Raw genomic sequence first — 16137 nt, forward strand, 5'->3', positions numbered from 1 at the left:
TGAGAGCAGTGGTACTTTTAAATGTGTCTTAGGGCAAAGGCTTAATTTTTCTTTTTAGTTTTTATTCAAGCAAAAAATATTCTATTTCTAATGAAAATATATAATATATAAATCTGTGTGCTTTTGTAATAGAGCTTTATATAGTAAAGATCTTTCTACAGTGAAGAAATTCTGTCAAGGTTAATAATGAAAAATGCTTCCTACAAGGATAGCTATGGCCACTTTTAAAAATCTAACCAAAGAATTTGTTTTATTAATAAATAACAATATTTTGTTCATGAATAACACATACTTTATTCATGACAACAATCAATGCCCATTAAATCTTGTACTGACAACAATATGATTCTGATACCTAAACATCACAATTTTCTGAGGTTGCTTCTCCTTTTTGTCTCCATGACAATTATGCTTCAGCTCTACTGAACAATGATGAACACTAGGTTTGCTTGCATGCTTGGTTATTCACCAATGCACATTAGGATGAAACACCTCCTGAGGTTGTGTTCTGAGGTGGCCATGTGTATGAAAATTTACAAATTCTGAATGTCCTTAATCTCAACTACCCCAGACTACTGAGGTTATATGGAAACACGGCCAGTCAGTATTTTTCCATAAAGCATTCTAATACTATTTAAAATGGGCCAGAGAGAGCGTGCAGCATCAAGGTTTAAAGTCTTTTTCCAGCTCAGTAGGTAACAGACAATTAAAAGTTGACTAAAGTTTGTATACAGATTATCACATGTCACAGTAAGAAATCTGACTGTTACATGAGGTATAATTTTCCCTCATCAAGTATATCATTCCATCAATGGAGAAGTAGTATTTCCTAAGGTTTAAATTTGAGGAATAAAGAAAAAGATATGAAAATAAAACCTGGTATTTAGGGCAGACTTGATTTAGAGTAAAGATCTGAGACAATAAAGATCATATTTACTTCATATTATCAAATACCACAAGGCTCAATTTAATAACCAGGAAGCTCTCATATAAAGTCTATCTGTATACAGGACAATCAAGAATTTTTTTTTTCATTAAGAGGAAACTGCTAATACTTTGCTCAAATACAAACATATCAATTTTCAATATGGTAAAGTTCAGAACTATCACAAGGCATATTAATTTGTGTTGCTCTAAAAGGAGAGAACATATTTTTCTAGAATATGAACACTGATGACTTATGCTAGACAGTGTGAGGTATTCCGACAAAGAAATAATGGTGTATTTATAGAATATAACAGAAAACATGCATGGGGAAGAATCAATTTTAGAAGTGTCCTAGCCAAAAGGAGTACATATTAAGAAAAAAGAATTACAGTGTAATTCAAAATGTGGTAAAATGCAAACTTTTGAATTCTCATTAATATAATAATGAAAAATCAGATTCCAGAAAATAATTTTTCCCCCAGCAGCCATAAGAAGCACCTTGTGATTGTATTCTCTTTCACAACACACAATTCTCTACTTAAGGCACAACAGAAAATGCTAATTCATAGCTGAACCAATATTGGCAGAAATAATTTTGCATATTTCAATACTAGATTCACTATTGGAAACTCACAAGGTTTTTAGTTTCTGTTCATGAAACTTAATAGGTTTTAGCTTCGGTGGAATAAAATACTTAAAGATGATTCTAAAACCATTAGAAAACAGCCTCCTTCTTCAAGGATAAGATTTGAAGTCAATTTTGCTGCCTCAACTTCACCTGCATATAAAAGCAAGGACATTGTTTATTTATTGATGAGTTCAAGTAAAGCAGTTTACTGTCCCAACTAGTCATATTTTCAGGTTGAATTTGGAAAATGGCAATCTACTTTTAACTGCTGGTTAATTTGCTTCTATTATTTTCATTCTCCCCGATGGGAGAATTAAATATTTTTGTATAATAAAATACTCATCTGTGTTTTTTTAGGCTATAATGTCAAAATAATATTACTTATTCTAGCCATTCCCACAGCTTCATCCTTCCTTTGCTCTCCTTTTCCTTTCATTTTATTATCATTAGAATTCACGTCATGTCACTACCCTTATCATCTAAACTGACATGGATTCTTTCAGAATACATACATAATGAAGCTTTATTTCTAAATGCTTGTTCTGGCTTTAATCATTTATTGCTTTTCTGCTGTAATTCAAACTGAAACTTTTCACTCATTGACCTTTATAACTCTTTGCTATGTAAAAGAAGCACAAATTCTTAACACACATATCGTCTTTTGAGAAAATTTTCACTGTAGATTACTTGTTGTGTGGGGGCATATGCTCTGAATCTTCAGAACTGACTATTAATTGTGGAATTCATTTCTAGTGGACACCAATCAGCCTTTATAAAACACTAATACAGGATTATAGGATTTATGGCTGTAAGGTGACTCAGAATCAACCTTCCTTATTTTATGACTAAGAAACAGTGAAGGTCAGAGAAAGGGAAGTTGCTTGACCACCATCATACAGATAGCAAGAAGCTGAGCTAGAATCCAAACTCAGGGACCCTGACATTAGATTCGACTCTTGCCACTAGGCCAATTTCAGTTGAATTTCAGTTGAAATTTTCCTAAAAAGGCTGACCAGTACACTTATCGTGTCAATAAAATCATAACATTACAACTTCATAACACTGATGAATAAGCCAGTAGTCTGCCTCACTTTATTCAACACTTACATTCCTGAAAAAGTGTGTTTAAATCACATTTTAAATATATTTTGGGTGCTCACCATTTAAAGGAAACAATGAATCCTTTAAAAATACAAATAAGCATCCCTAATTTAATTTAAATAATCAGATTTTCATATATGAAGTTTTCTTAAAGCAAAAACACCTGTATCCTTGCTTTTGAAAAAGAACTTCTCTATGACCTTAAGAGTCTAAAAACTTATCCAAACTTGGGAGATGAGGACAGTGTTCATGTGACTTTTCGAACACAAATTTTTGCAATTGGTAAATATCTATTAAGACTCAATATTTGGGTAATATATAGTAAAAACTAAATGCACGCAAAAGTTAATAAAAAATACGGTTAATTGTACTAATACAACTCTGAAAAATTTTTCCCCAAATCTAAAACAACAGGAAAAATCCTTTTAATGAATTCACCAGTAATGGAAATATATTAAAGTACATGGTGCTCAGCTGATGTGCTCCTAGAGTAGAAGTTGTTAAAAATAACACAGGATTTAAAAATTTTGCTCTTGCAAGGTAAGACTTTTTTTTTCACATACCTTTGGGCTTTGGTGGTACGGGACCTACAAATCCAATATTGTCATAAAAGTTATGAATTGCGCTGGGATTAAAGTGTGGTCCTGAAACAAAAGATAGGGTTTTTTTTAAAGTTCAAAAATATTTGTTTTAAAAAATATTCTTTCTAATAATCATAAAAACATAAATATTGGTAATCCTTTTCACTGATTTCATATTATAGTCAACTCTCAGTGAAGTGTGAGTTTACCCTTAATTTTCAATCATGGGTAAAAAAGGGAAAGAACTTCTAAGAAATGGGGTAAGAATTAGAAATAATTTGGAGCTTAATCTCTAGAACCCTGTTTTAAAGACTACATTTTAAACTCCAACTATGTTGACTTCCTCCCCTCTCAGAGCGTTTTCTACTTCTCCAACTATAAATTTAGGTTACATAGGGCTAAATGAAATTATAAACAAAGTTATTCCATAAAATGTCTGTTTTTTATTACTGAGAACATGTAGAAAACACATAGTAAATAGAGGGGAAAATGTGCACCATAGAACTATAATTTTAAGCCATTTATCTTATTTATTTTCTTCTCTTTCAATGCCAAATAAAATTGTGACTGAAGTAGAGGCCTTTGTCTTTATGTCTTCAACAGCAAGGACTTTGAATGGTTTAAAAAAAAAAAGGAAGTGGCAAAAATAAATGCTTCAATATTTAGTAAAAATCTCCTTGAAAATATATTTCTTTTTATTAATTCTTCAAATATTCAAAAACGATGTAGCAGAACAATCCTGTCTCTTTTGATGAATAAAAAGGTAGCTTAGACCGACCACACAGAGATATTTTCTGACAAGCTGAGAACATAGTGGAAATGCCAATTTTCCTTTAAAAAGTACTCTAATAAATAGTCATATACTTAGACAATAGGATTATGAATTACAAATGATTTTTTGGCAAGACAAGAAAGAAAAAGTAAATTAATGAAAAATATTTCAGATGATTATGCATTGAGTCAATACTTTACCTCTGGCTTGAAAAAGATCAATTTCTTTGGTTAGACAGTCAATGTCAATCTGCAGTTGTCTATTACAACTTCTTAACTGCTGCATTTCTTCAAGCTGAAAAATAATTTCATGTAAGATAGATCTCTGTTTAATCCTCAAATATTCAAGTCAAGTTAGTCTGGGGAAAGGGAAGTCTAATAGAGGGTAGGAAACAGGAAAAAAAAGGTTTTCACTGTAATTTTGGAGAAATAAGTCAAGATTTTTTTTTATGAAAGGACAGCTGGTATTTATGCTAAAATATACAGATAATGGCAGTTATGACTTAAACTTACTGAAGGAATTTGGGACATAGAATTCGATCTTTTTAGGCGCCTCCGAGTTAGGTTATTCTCCATTTCATTGACCTCAGATTTTAGTTTATCCAGCTTTTTCTTTTGAATCTCAAGTTCTCGTTGAAGCCGTTCCATCCTGGCCTTCTGGTGTACCAGTAAAGCTGCAACACATTATTAATAAACATAAGGTCCTATCCAGATTATTTAATTGCTTATTGAAGTAACGCTTGAAAAACCTTGGAAAATCTTGGAAGTAGAAATAGAAATCAGTATTTCTGAAAAATAATAAGATTTCCTAAATGATTCCAATCTCTTTTATTACAACAGGGACATTTTTAATGCCAACAATATTTTGATCATCTAAAGTAAAAAGTGTTCCAATTTGTTAACTGGCCACTTTGGTCAAAAGTTTTAGACCTGCATGTTACAATACTGACTTCTGGTTTGTCAGATCTGAGGATGAATATGATCATTTAGATAACCCAAATACTGTTTTCTGAAAGAGAGATTATGTAAATTTTCCACATTGAAATCAGTCTAATAAGCATTTAAGCACTAGTGTCAAGCACTAAACTAGACCTGGGAAGAGAAAGGCAAAAAACAAGAAAACAATATGCCTTCAACACCTGATTCCTGAACATATTAGGTCCCATCTGATTCTACCAAAACAATGGTTTTGGGACACTATCAATATCCTACGTAAGTCACTTAACTATAGACTTCAGTTTTTTCTTTCTTAAAATGGAGTGGGAGTGGGCGTGAGGGGGAAGATTTGGATTAAATGTTGCAGTTCTCTTTTAGCTCTAATATCTAGTGGTTCAATGAAACAGAATGAACCAATAATTTCTTTTTTTGAGTATTTCATTTTTTCCCAAGTACATGTAAAAACAATTTAAAAAATTCATTTTTAAAAATATTGAGTTCCAAATTCTCTTATTCCTTCCCTTCCCCCTCCGAGTCAGTAAACAATTTGATATAGGTTATATATGTGCAATCATGCAAACCATTTCCATAAAATTAATTTCTTAAAGGAATAATCAACTACTATCCTGATCACTGAATAGCACCATATAGGATATTACAGAACCTAGATTATTAACTGGAGTTTGACCTGAGGTGGTAGAAAAGCAACTAAGAAAATACTCAATGGATTCCAAAGCTCAGCTAGATGAGCTTAGGCAGCAAGGTGATACAGGGGTTAGAGTGATGGTCATGGAGTCAGGAAGACCTAAATTCAAATCCAGCCTGAGATACTTACTACCTGAGTGATCCAGGACAAGTTATTTAACCTCTGTTTGCCTCAATTTCCTCAACTGTAAATAGGGATAATAACAGCACCTATCTTGCAGGGTTGTTAAGAGAATTAAATGAGATATTATTTATAAAAAGGGCTTAGCACAGACCCTGGCACATAGTAGGCATTACACACACACACACACACACACACACACACACACACACACGTTCTCTTGCTGACCAAAGGATCAGACATTAAAATAGGAAATGCATAGGTTTACATTTTTCTCTGCTTTTTCTTTCCCTATCCTAAAGAACTGACCACACTGGAAATATTGGTTTATTACCTTAAAAAAAAAAGTATGGATTCTAGTAGCTATTAGATTATTAATGAAGGAAAAAGAGATAGGAAGAAGAGCAAAAAAGAATACATAGAAGAAATACTTACCTTCCATTCTCATCTCCAAATCCTTCATCCTCAAAATATAAACTTAGCTAGAGAGGCCACTCAAATAACAAAAAGGCCAAAACAATATTTTTAAGTTATAATGAAGACTATTTAAATAAAATTACATCTATTAAATATCATGCACAGAAGAAGTGAATAATGTATTATGTTTGATTATGATGAAGCTGATTTTCCAACCAGAATTTTTAAAGTTTCTACCTCAGATAGCCTTGATGAGGAAAAGTTGGCGACTAGGCATTCTCCTAGTTAAAAGGTAGCTGTCCCTGAGCCCCCAGTCATGTCTTTCAGAATAGGATAGCTGGGAGATACACAAACTGCTTGCAAGCAGGAGCGAGAGTAATGTTTTAGGTAGGCATGTTTGATTCAGAGAATCCTGGAAAAGCTATGAAACCAAAGTTGCGAAAGGCACAGTTTTTGGTCCAAATTAATATGGAAAGACCAGAAGGAATATTTCAAAATGTCTTTAAGGTTAAAACTAGCTCTAGCTCTTATACAGAAGCATTATCTTAAAATGAGTTACAAAGATTAGCTATATAGATCCCTTAAGAGTTATTTGGAGTAAAGAACTCTCAGAGCCCTCTTATGCCATTATCATTCCTGTTCTCTTAAAAGCCTTCATGATCACCATTTTTGCCTCTTCACAACCAGAACAAAAATGTTAGCCTTTTATTACTAGCCAGTGAATTAGCAAATAAAGTGGGGAAAATGCTCTGAACATCAGCAGAAGCATTTGATATTTAATGGGGAGGGAATGTGAAGGCTAATAAAAGGGGGAGTACAAAAGGCAGAAAGAAGGAAAGGGGAAAGTGAAGTGGGAGGAGAGAGAAATAAACTGTAAGGACACTGACTAACTTCTTTCTAATTCCATTACTTCCAAAGTGGAGTGGTATATGTTATGTGTAGCAGAGGCATACTTGGGAGAGCACACTTTTTAAGGATTGATATAAGAAGAGGGAGAACAAGTACTAGGCTAGTACATAGAGGGGAGAATGCAAGGGCAGCAGAGTTGTGGTGTCATGACATTACTAAGAAATTAAATAACTTTTACTTCTTTGCTTGAGAAAGGATATATGATTTGGAAGAGAAATAGCAAATTGCAGTGGTCTTTTTTCTAGAAAGAATATTACATAGAACAAAACTGTTATGGTAGGCCAGTATTTAGACACAGAAATACAGTACAACCTCACTAACAGAAGTAAAACGTAGACAGTCGAGTCTTTTCCATGGGGAAAGGTGAGGTGAGTAGAAGGGTTACTGCTGAAGATCATTATGCAAAGTTTGCTACAGCTTGACTTCCTCATTGTCTAACAGATGGAGTGGCTTAAGAACAATATGGAGTTGTACTTACACACATCTACTGCAATAAGCCAAGGTGGTCTAACACACTTGAATCCAATTCCTACAAATATTTAGACTGATTTCAATGAGATGAAGGTAGGCTATAGAGGCCCCACAATGTAACCCAGAAACAATGAGAACAGCAACATAAGATGTAGTTAGGAGGTGGTTAAATAAGATTGTTAACCTCATAAATCTGGCATCTACTAATCTGGACTTCTGATGGTCCGCACATAGTATATTTTCTATGAAAAAAAGTGCATGCTATGCAAATTAGCAGTGTAAGTAGGATCTTCCAGGGATTATCAAATCAGAGGAATTATTACAATAAAAACTAAGGATTTACAAACTTCCCAATGAAGCATGGTACAATGGCAACAGTGCTGGATTTGGAGTAAGAAGATCTAGATTCCAAAAGGCTCTGCTACTGGCGATCTGTGTAACCCAGTAATCCATCAACAACATTTAAATACCTATCTTTCATAAGTAGATATAAAGCATATACAGGGAAATAGAAAGTAATTTTTATGCAGAGTACATGGACTGGAGAGGGGGGAGATGAGGCAGGAAGACCAAAAAAGAGGCTAGTAGAATAATTCAAGCAAGAGGCAATGAGGAACTGAACTAAGATGGTAGCTGTGTGAATAGAGAAAAATGGTGGCTGTTTAAGTGAACATAAGAGAATGCATAAGAGATAGTGAGGTAGAATTGACAAGATTTGGCGACTGATTGAATGAGAAGGTGAGGAAGACTGAAGAGCTGAGGATGGCTCTAAGGTACTGAACCTGAGTGATTCAAAGGATGGTGTACCCTTGACTGAAATGTGTAAGTTGGGAAGGGATTGGGGTAGGTTTTAAGAGGAAAAAAATCAGTACTATTTTGGAATGCGCCTGTAAGACACACAGTCTAAAATGTCCAATGGGCAGTTGGTGATACAGAATTTGGAGCTCAGAAGAAACACTGGGGCTCAATATACAGATCTCAGAATCATCTGCATAGAGATGATAAATAAACCTTAGAACTGATGAGATGATTACAGAGAAATGTGATGAGAGCCCTAGTCACCAAAGAGGACAGAAGAGTAGTCAGGTTGGAGGAGAGAAAAGAGTAATGTCACTAAAACTCAGAGAAGATTGTCATCAACAATGTCAAATGCAACAGAGGAGTGAAGAACAAAGAGTGAAAAAAAGGCACTGGATTTGGGCAATCAGGGGTTGAGAAGTGAGAGGAGAGTTAAATGGAGTCAAGAAATAGGCAGTTTTTTTTCCAGGTTTATGGCTGTGAAAGGATGAAAAAATAGGGAATAATAGCTTACAGGCTTGTAGGGTCAAGTAAAAACTTTTTCTGGGGACAGAGGTGGCCTTGGAGAAAGAGAGAATGAAGATTTAAGAAGGAGAGGAGAAGTCAATCTAGGTCTCAGGTGTACCTGTAAAATCAGAGGGTTGGTCTACATCAGGGATGTCAAACTCAAATAGAACCAAGAGCTTTACCATACATGAGGATCCTTGCAGGACCCATATTGACTTAGAAAACCTTATTTTGCTAAATATTTCCCAATTACATTTTAATCCGGTGTGAGCCTGCAATTGTTGCTGGTAGCATGCTCGGTGTTTGACACTTCTGATCCAAATGCCTCTAAAATCACCTCCAATTCTAAATCCATGTTCTTAACTTTTCATTCAGAATTATTAAAATTTTACTGAGCTTTCATTTCTCTCTTCTAATAGCATTTTTTGGTTGTTACTGGAGAACGAAATTTTTTTAAAAAAATTATGTACTATACACTCCTCTAAAAGGCAGTGAGCAATGTCATAGTCAATTTTGTATTTAATATAGTACCTACTGCCTTGCTCAAGGTACTTGGTCAATACTTACTGAATAAAGATGAACAGGCAATAAGAATTTTCAATCCTCTTTGTTATAGAAATGAAGCATTAAAAAGCACCTAAGAATTTGTGGTTTGTTTTCAAGGTTCCTTGAACATTAATGTGTTTTTAACATGATTTATCAGGTGTTTACATGTATTTTAAAATGTGACAATAAGGTCACAAGCAATGGTCATTTCATGGGTTTTTGTTAAGCAATTTCTATCATGCAAATAACCCAAGGTACATACTTAACATTCACACAACATAATAAAATCTTTTAGCCAAGAGAGCTTGGATTACACTATTTTGCTTTTAGTGAGATAAAAAAAAGAAGGAAACAGAACAAGTATTCCATTGTAATGTTTATAATCTATACCCCAAATTGAATTTTAGTGAGGTAAGTATTATTTGTTTACAAATCCATTTTCTGGCTATTAAAATTACTCAAATTCTGTTAAATTTAAATACCTTTAAGAGGCATTAATAGAAACAACTACAAATGTTTCTCAAAGAGAACACCTGTCTGAGCAATTTGGAAAACTTTCTGGTCATCTAGGATCACAGACCTAAGGTCAGAAGAGAATTCCAAGGCCATCAAGTCCAATCCCCTCCTTTTACAGCCCAGGGAGTTACATGATGTGTTCAATATTGACCCATCTCCTCCTCGCCCCCTTTGACCCTGCAACCATCAGAGGTGGGATTTGTAGTTAGAGCCTCTGATTCCAGAGCCTATCAGGGCAGGCATGTTTTCTAATTTACCTTTATTTAGGCATGGAAAAGCTTAATTAAAATGTCAATAAAGTAAAATTCTATAGTAGCTCCAAGAGAACTACTATAGAAAGACAGTACGTACATATTCTAGAAATATTATCTACTTTTCCTTTGGACGCTACAAAGTACGTTGTGGGGGTGTAGTATGGTGTCGTGTTCAATAGAGGTGAATTTTCTGTTACAACTTGCAATGACTATCAAGTTTAGAAAGCAACAATATTTTCTAAAGGAAATCAGCACATTCTTTTCTCTCCCACCTAGAGTTGATCAGCTTCAAACCAAAACCAAAACCAAACAACCTTGTCATAACTCTTTGTATTTTCTTATTTGTGGATAAAGTGGCAACAATAGCTTTAGCCAATGGTGATTTGCAATAGAAAACCAAACTTATGATTTGAATAGTATGTGGAGTGCTTATTCTTTGAGTTTTTAAAAACACCATTAGCATACTTGCTACACATAGTAGGCACTTAAAACATGTGTTGAACTTAACTGAATTGTTTAAATGTAAATAATGTTATTAATAGATGCCTTTTTTAATAGAACCTTTAGTCGGAAATGATAACGTATAATGTACTACAATATATATTTATACTATACTACATGTGTATATACTACAAGTATATTATATGATATACATTTAAAAAGTAAAAACCCAATTTCTTTAAAACAAATGAACACTATTATTTAGAACAGTGTGATACTTAATTATACTCCATAGGGTTAATTCTCCCAAAATGTGTGATTTCAACCGTATTTTAACGGCAACATACCAAGATAAGGATGTATAAAAGATATTTTTAATAAATTCAAGCACAAAACAATACAGTATTGAGGACATGTTTCAAAGAATAGTTAGAAAATGTGATCCTGGGAATTTCATTTTATGTTCTTTTGGAAAACACAACATGAAATGCCTGTGTAGTAGCAATTCAGGTTTCAAGCACTATAAGAAAATGAAGGTAAATTTGTATGTGCCATCTTCCAGGTCTCAAAGAAGAAAAATCAAGAACAAATTTTACTTCTGATTTACCTCCAAACTCCACTGAAACAGCAAGTTTCCACAACTTCAGGAATATCATTTTCACAAATGGAGTCAGGCTCCCCTACAATTTAATAATTCCCCACACAAATAGTGTCAAATTCAATGCATCCCTGTGGGCTGCATATTGCCTTAAAAAAAATCACAATTTAAAATTATGTTTAATTGCATTATATTTTAGTTTATTTTGTTAAATAATTCCCAATTACATTTTATGGGAGTATTCACTGGCCACAGTTTGTGGGTCATATGTTTGACCACTCTGGCTTATACCATAAAAATTAAATTGTGGGAGTTCAAAAGACATTGCAATTCCTTGCTAAAATAATGATCAAATATTACTTGAATTCCACTAGGGAAATGCTTTTTGCACAAAAAGTTCAAAGGGTTGCAGGCCAGGAGAAGAGAACCTAAACTCCAAATCTAGCTGTCTCTTAAAGGTCCTTATATTTTTCCTAACTCCCATAGGGCAAGAACTGCACTGATACCTGAATTTGGCCAGCAATGACAAAGAAGCTCAGTCAGGAGATAAGCTGAGTATACATCTGAAGTACTAATGCACCTCCAAATTCACAGTAGAAACAACTGGCTGGGACTGTATCATCTGTCTGCTCCTTTTCTCGTTACATACATACCCCACTACCACCACCACATACCCCAAAATAGCTTATGGCCTGAAACTTAATTTGTAAGAAATTCCTAAGTATCAGTAAGCATTGCCTCAATCATTTTGCTGTCTTCTTCTTGCCCATCTCTTAAATGCATTTTGGTGTGTGGATACACACATACATCTTTACCAATAAATTCTATACTATAATAATTAAATCAATCTCATTTCAAACAGCACTTTTCAATCAAGCAAAGAATTGCTTGATTTTGCAGACAAAATCTGAAGAATTGTTAAATCTAGATTCTAATTAAATTTGCCACTAACTGATGTGTAACTACTGCTTAAGTCATAATGTTTTTGTAAATGAGTTAGTATGGAAAAGTAGAAATAGAACTGGATAAGGAGGTCCAGAAATCCGTTATCACTAAACAGCTAATTGACTTTAACTGACTTATCTATTCATTCCGGACATCAGTTTCCATGTCTATAAATGGGGTTGGCCTGGATGATTTCATAGTTTTTTCCCCCGCCACAGTTCTAAAATTCTATTTCTATGACAGCAAAAGTGTTAAAAGAACAACAAAGGTTGAGAATAGCGGTGGAGTAGGACCAAAATAATAATGTTGTTGTTCAGTTGTTTTCAGTCATATCTGACTTGTCATGACCCCATTTGGGGTTTTCTTGGCATAGATACTGGAGTGAGTTGCCATTTCCTTCTTCCGTTCATTTTACAGATGAGGAAACTGAGGCAAACAAGGTTAAGCAACTTTCCCAGGGTCACACAGCTAGAAATGTCTGAGGCCAGATTTGCACTCCAGGCCCAGTACTCTATCCACTGTGCCATCTAGCTGCCCCAAGATAAATATGTGGTTCCTCTAACTCCATCTGTTTTGGAGTTTATTAAAAAAAAAGTATCAGAAAACAAGGTAAAAAACATATACATATATAAAATAATAATAGCTAGCATTTAAAGAACTTTAAGATTTGCAAAATGCTTTAAAAATATCTTATCTGACCCTCATGGGAAGTAGTTGCTATTATTATCCCCATTGTACAGATGAGGAAACTGAGGCAGAGGTTAAATGACTCGCCCAGGGTCTCCTCACTAGTAAATGTTTGAGACTGGACTTGAACTCAAGTCTCTGACTCCAGATCCAGTACTCTGTCCACTACTAGCTAGCTGCCTCTAACTAATATGGCACATCTTACAGCAACGTGACTTAGTATTTTTTTGTTTATAACTTATCTATGTTCACAAAAAGATTGGTGTCTATTTAGGAATCATTTGCCAAAATCAAAGAAAAAAAAATTCTGACACATGTATGCTTGAATCAAAAAAAACAGAACAAAACAAAACTCTATTTTGGAAAAAGGTAAAAATTGTACGGAGATAAATGAAATCAGTCCTGAGATATTTAAACACAGGGATTCCCAGGGGTGAGATGGGGATAAAAATATTTCTGGTGTGACTATCAGTCACAAAGTACATAGCAAATGAATAAATAGTTCTCATTGAGCACAATCCCTACTGTAAAACTTACAAAATGTGACAATATATTCAGACCTTTCCAGCAAACTTACTGAGAATCAGGACAACTTAGATAAATGGTTACAGAGCAAGCAAGACATGGAGCAAGGTCACCATGTAATTCTCCAACTACAATTTCCTTTATGGAAATGAAAATTTTTATTCTTTTGTGCTGCCAAATTGGTACTTTTCATTAAAATAAAAACAAACAAGCATACTTTTCTTCTTTCTTCATCTCTTAAAGTGATGTAGTTTCTAATTAAGCATCTAAGGCACAGGTAGATGTGTGCAGAAAATGCACAATGTCTGTTTTGGTTTTTTTAGACATTTCATATGGAACGTGGTATGGTAGGGTCAATATTCTGCCCTAAATTAATAAGGAAATAATTTGCCACTGGGATAACCATACTGTATATCAGTAGATTAAAAAAAAAGTACAGTAGAATTTGCTCTTGTCTGTCTTTTATTACTAAAAAGGACAAGTTAATGAACAATTAAGGTAATTTTAGAGGTAGGAACTCTAATTATCCTAGAACTTTAACTTCTTAAATATCATATTTAATGAGGAAAAAACCCTATGAAAAAGAAAATAAATACAACCATTCCTCAATAACTTCTCTAAACACAGTAACAGAAGTTAGATGAAACCAGTTTCCTTCCATTTTTGAGTGCTGGTTGCAAATAAGGAGTCCTGAATTTCACAGCAATTTATACAGAGAAGGTTGAACAACTACAGATAATAATGGAACAGTAAAACTTCTCTTAAGAAAAAGTTTAACTAAGCACGTGTCATGCTGTAAACAGAATAAAAACAAAACTGGTTCTTCTCATCATGCTGTTATTACTTGTATGATCTGAACTTCATGACGGAGCTTCTTACATATAGAAATTCAAATGACTGGTCTCACAGGTCCAGGGACAGGACATGTTTGTTGTTTTACTATTATCATAGAAAACAACAACATCGACAAGTTTGTCAATTTAACAGAAAATTCAGGTCCAATGGAAAATAATTTGCTTTTAGTATTAGTATTACCTTGCGTGTAGGCAGCATCATCAGATCCCATACTCAGTTTCCGGGCCTCACTGATCCTATCCATATGTGCTAAAACAGGGTCAGTGAGGTGTTGAATAGCCTCTGTTTCTACATAATGATCAGGGTGGTTTAGAAGATTTGTAAGTTCAAAGGTTGGGGACACCACCCCTGGTGAAACGGCAGGGGGCTTATTTGGAGAAACCGTTATTTTAAAAGTATATTTTGTGTTAGGTTGAGTGACCACCACTCGAGGAGAAGTTGCAGTGCTGTTGTTGCCTACTGCTCGACTCTTGGGTGGGTGGTGATGAATAAAGGCAGGGCCCATGCTTACTTGCCCAGACATAGTCCTGGAAGCAGCAGATGCTCCCGAGTTCGTTGATATGAAGAGCGTAGGCTGGTTCCGCATACCCTGTTCATCTCCTGTGGTGGCATTAGCAGAAATATAGACCTTGGGCTGACTGCGGGACATCAACTCATCTGTACTCGGGGGGCTGGCAGCTATGTAAACAGTGGGCTGACTTCGAGTTAATGTATGACTATTGACAGAGGAGGGATTATTAGAGGTCCGAGGTCCAGAAGAACGTAGTTTTGAAGAATTGTTTCTTTGTGGGGGTTCAAGTTTGATTTCAATTTGGTTTTTGCGAGGTCCTGTTGAGATATTCTGAATGTTAAATTGGCTATGGGCAGAAGACTGTGAGCTACCAGATGAATGAATTGTTGGTGGTTGAGGCGTAGTAGGTGAACTGATAGGCATATAGACATGAGAGGTCTGATGGCCTTGCTGGTTTGTCTGTTGCGCTGAGGTATGTGACACTGGATTAGATGCAGGATAAGTAGTCCAAGGACTAGGCTGTGAAGGCTGGTAGACTTGTTGAGGGTGCATAGGATTAAACTGAGACACCCATCCAGGATGTTGTGGTGTCTGCCGAGTTGTACCACTAGGAGTTGTGATGTAAGGCCTAATGTAGATAGAATTTCCCTGTGGACTGTTAAGTCCAGGTGGAGGTACACCATGTATGTGCAAAGATGTAGGAGTATTGCGACCAGTCTGAATATTTGGGGCTAAAGTTACCATAATGGGATTGAATCTGGGAGTTTGTTGAGAAAGGTTAGATACTCCTTTGCTGCCTAAGTGAAATCCAAGGTGTGGTGTTGAATTTGAAGCACCGGATATGTTGGGCATTCCAAAAACATTGAAGCCCTGTGGAACTTGAGCTGGTGCTGTCTGTGGCTCCTGCTGAAATAATTCACTGTTGGACTGACCACCTTGGAGGTGTCCATCACTGATACTGTGAGTTAGAGTCCTGCTTCCATTCATTCTACTTCCTTCCCTTCCATGGTGATATACATTTTGTGATTGCAAGTCCAAGTTGAGAGAAGTCATGTGATTTCGTAGACCAGCAATCCCAGAATCATCCGAAAAATTCAAGTCTCCTTCACCATAAAGATACTTTGTACTCTCTTGTGATAGAACAGCACAACAGGCATCCAGGTTATTATTATTCTAGAAAACAAACAAAATAGTTTGATGTCAGCAACCCCAAACTCATGCTTATCTACTTTATTACCACTACTATAAAATATTAACAGACAGAATGAAATCAAGTTTTGTAGATGACCTCTAAGGTCCCATCCAGCTCTAAAACTATGAACTACTACGTGACTGGTAAGCACAGCTATCTCATGGACATGAAAGGTTTCCAGGTTTGTCTCTGTAC

General features: G+C 35.1%; 1 protein-coding gene across 3 annotated transcripts in view; it reads right to left on the minus strand.

Moving 5' to 3' along the window:
- TAB2 (TGF-beta activated kinase 1 (MAP3K7) binding protein 2) overlaps positions 1 to 16137 on the minus strand; it is a 107643-nt gene that overhangs the window by 4081 nt on the left and 87425 nt on the right. For 2 of the 3 annotated variants that reach the window (XM_020986582.2, XM_020986584.2), the window contains 4 exons: positions 14420 to 15923; positions 4522 to 4682; positions 4210 to 4303; positions 3220 to 3300 (listed from right to left, as the gene is read on the minus strand). In XM_020986582.2, the coding sequence (XP_020842241.1) occupies positions 3220 to 3300; positions 4210 to 4303; positions 4522 to 4682; positions 14420 to 15923 (1840 nt within the window). Of the gene's footprint in view, positions 1 to 1561; positions 1706 to 3219; positions 3301 to 4209; positions 4304 to 4521; positions 4683 to 14419; positions 15924 to 16137 lie in introns of all 3 variants that reach the window. The other variant, XM_020986585.2, reaches the window with a different exon arrangement.

The sequence above is a fragment of the Phascolarctos cinereus genome, unplaced genomic scaffold, assembly GCF_003287225.1.
Source record: "Phascolarctos cinereus isolate Bilbo 61053 unplaced genomic scaffold, phaCin_HiC Scaffold_5;HRSCAF=322, whole genome shotgun sequence".
Classification (NCBI taxonomy): Eukaryota; Metazoa; Chordata; class Mammalia; order Diprotodontia; family Phascolarctidae; genus Phascolarctos; species Phascolarctos cinereus.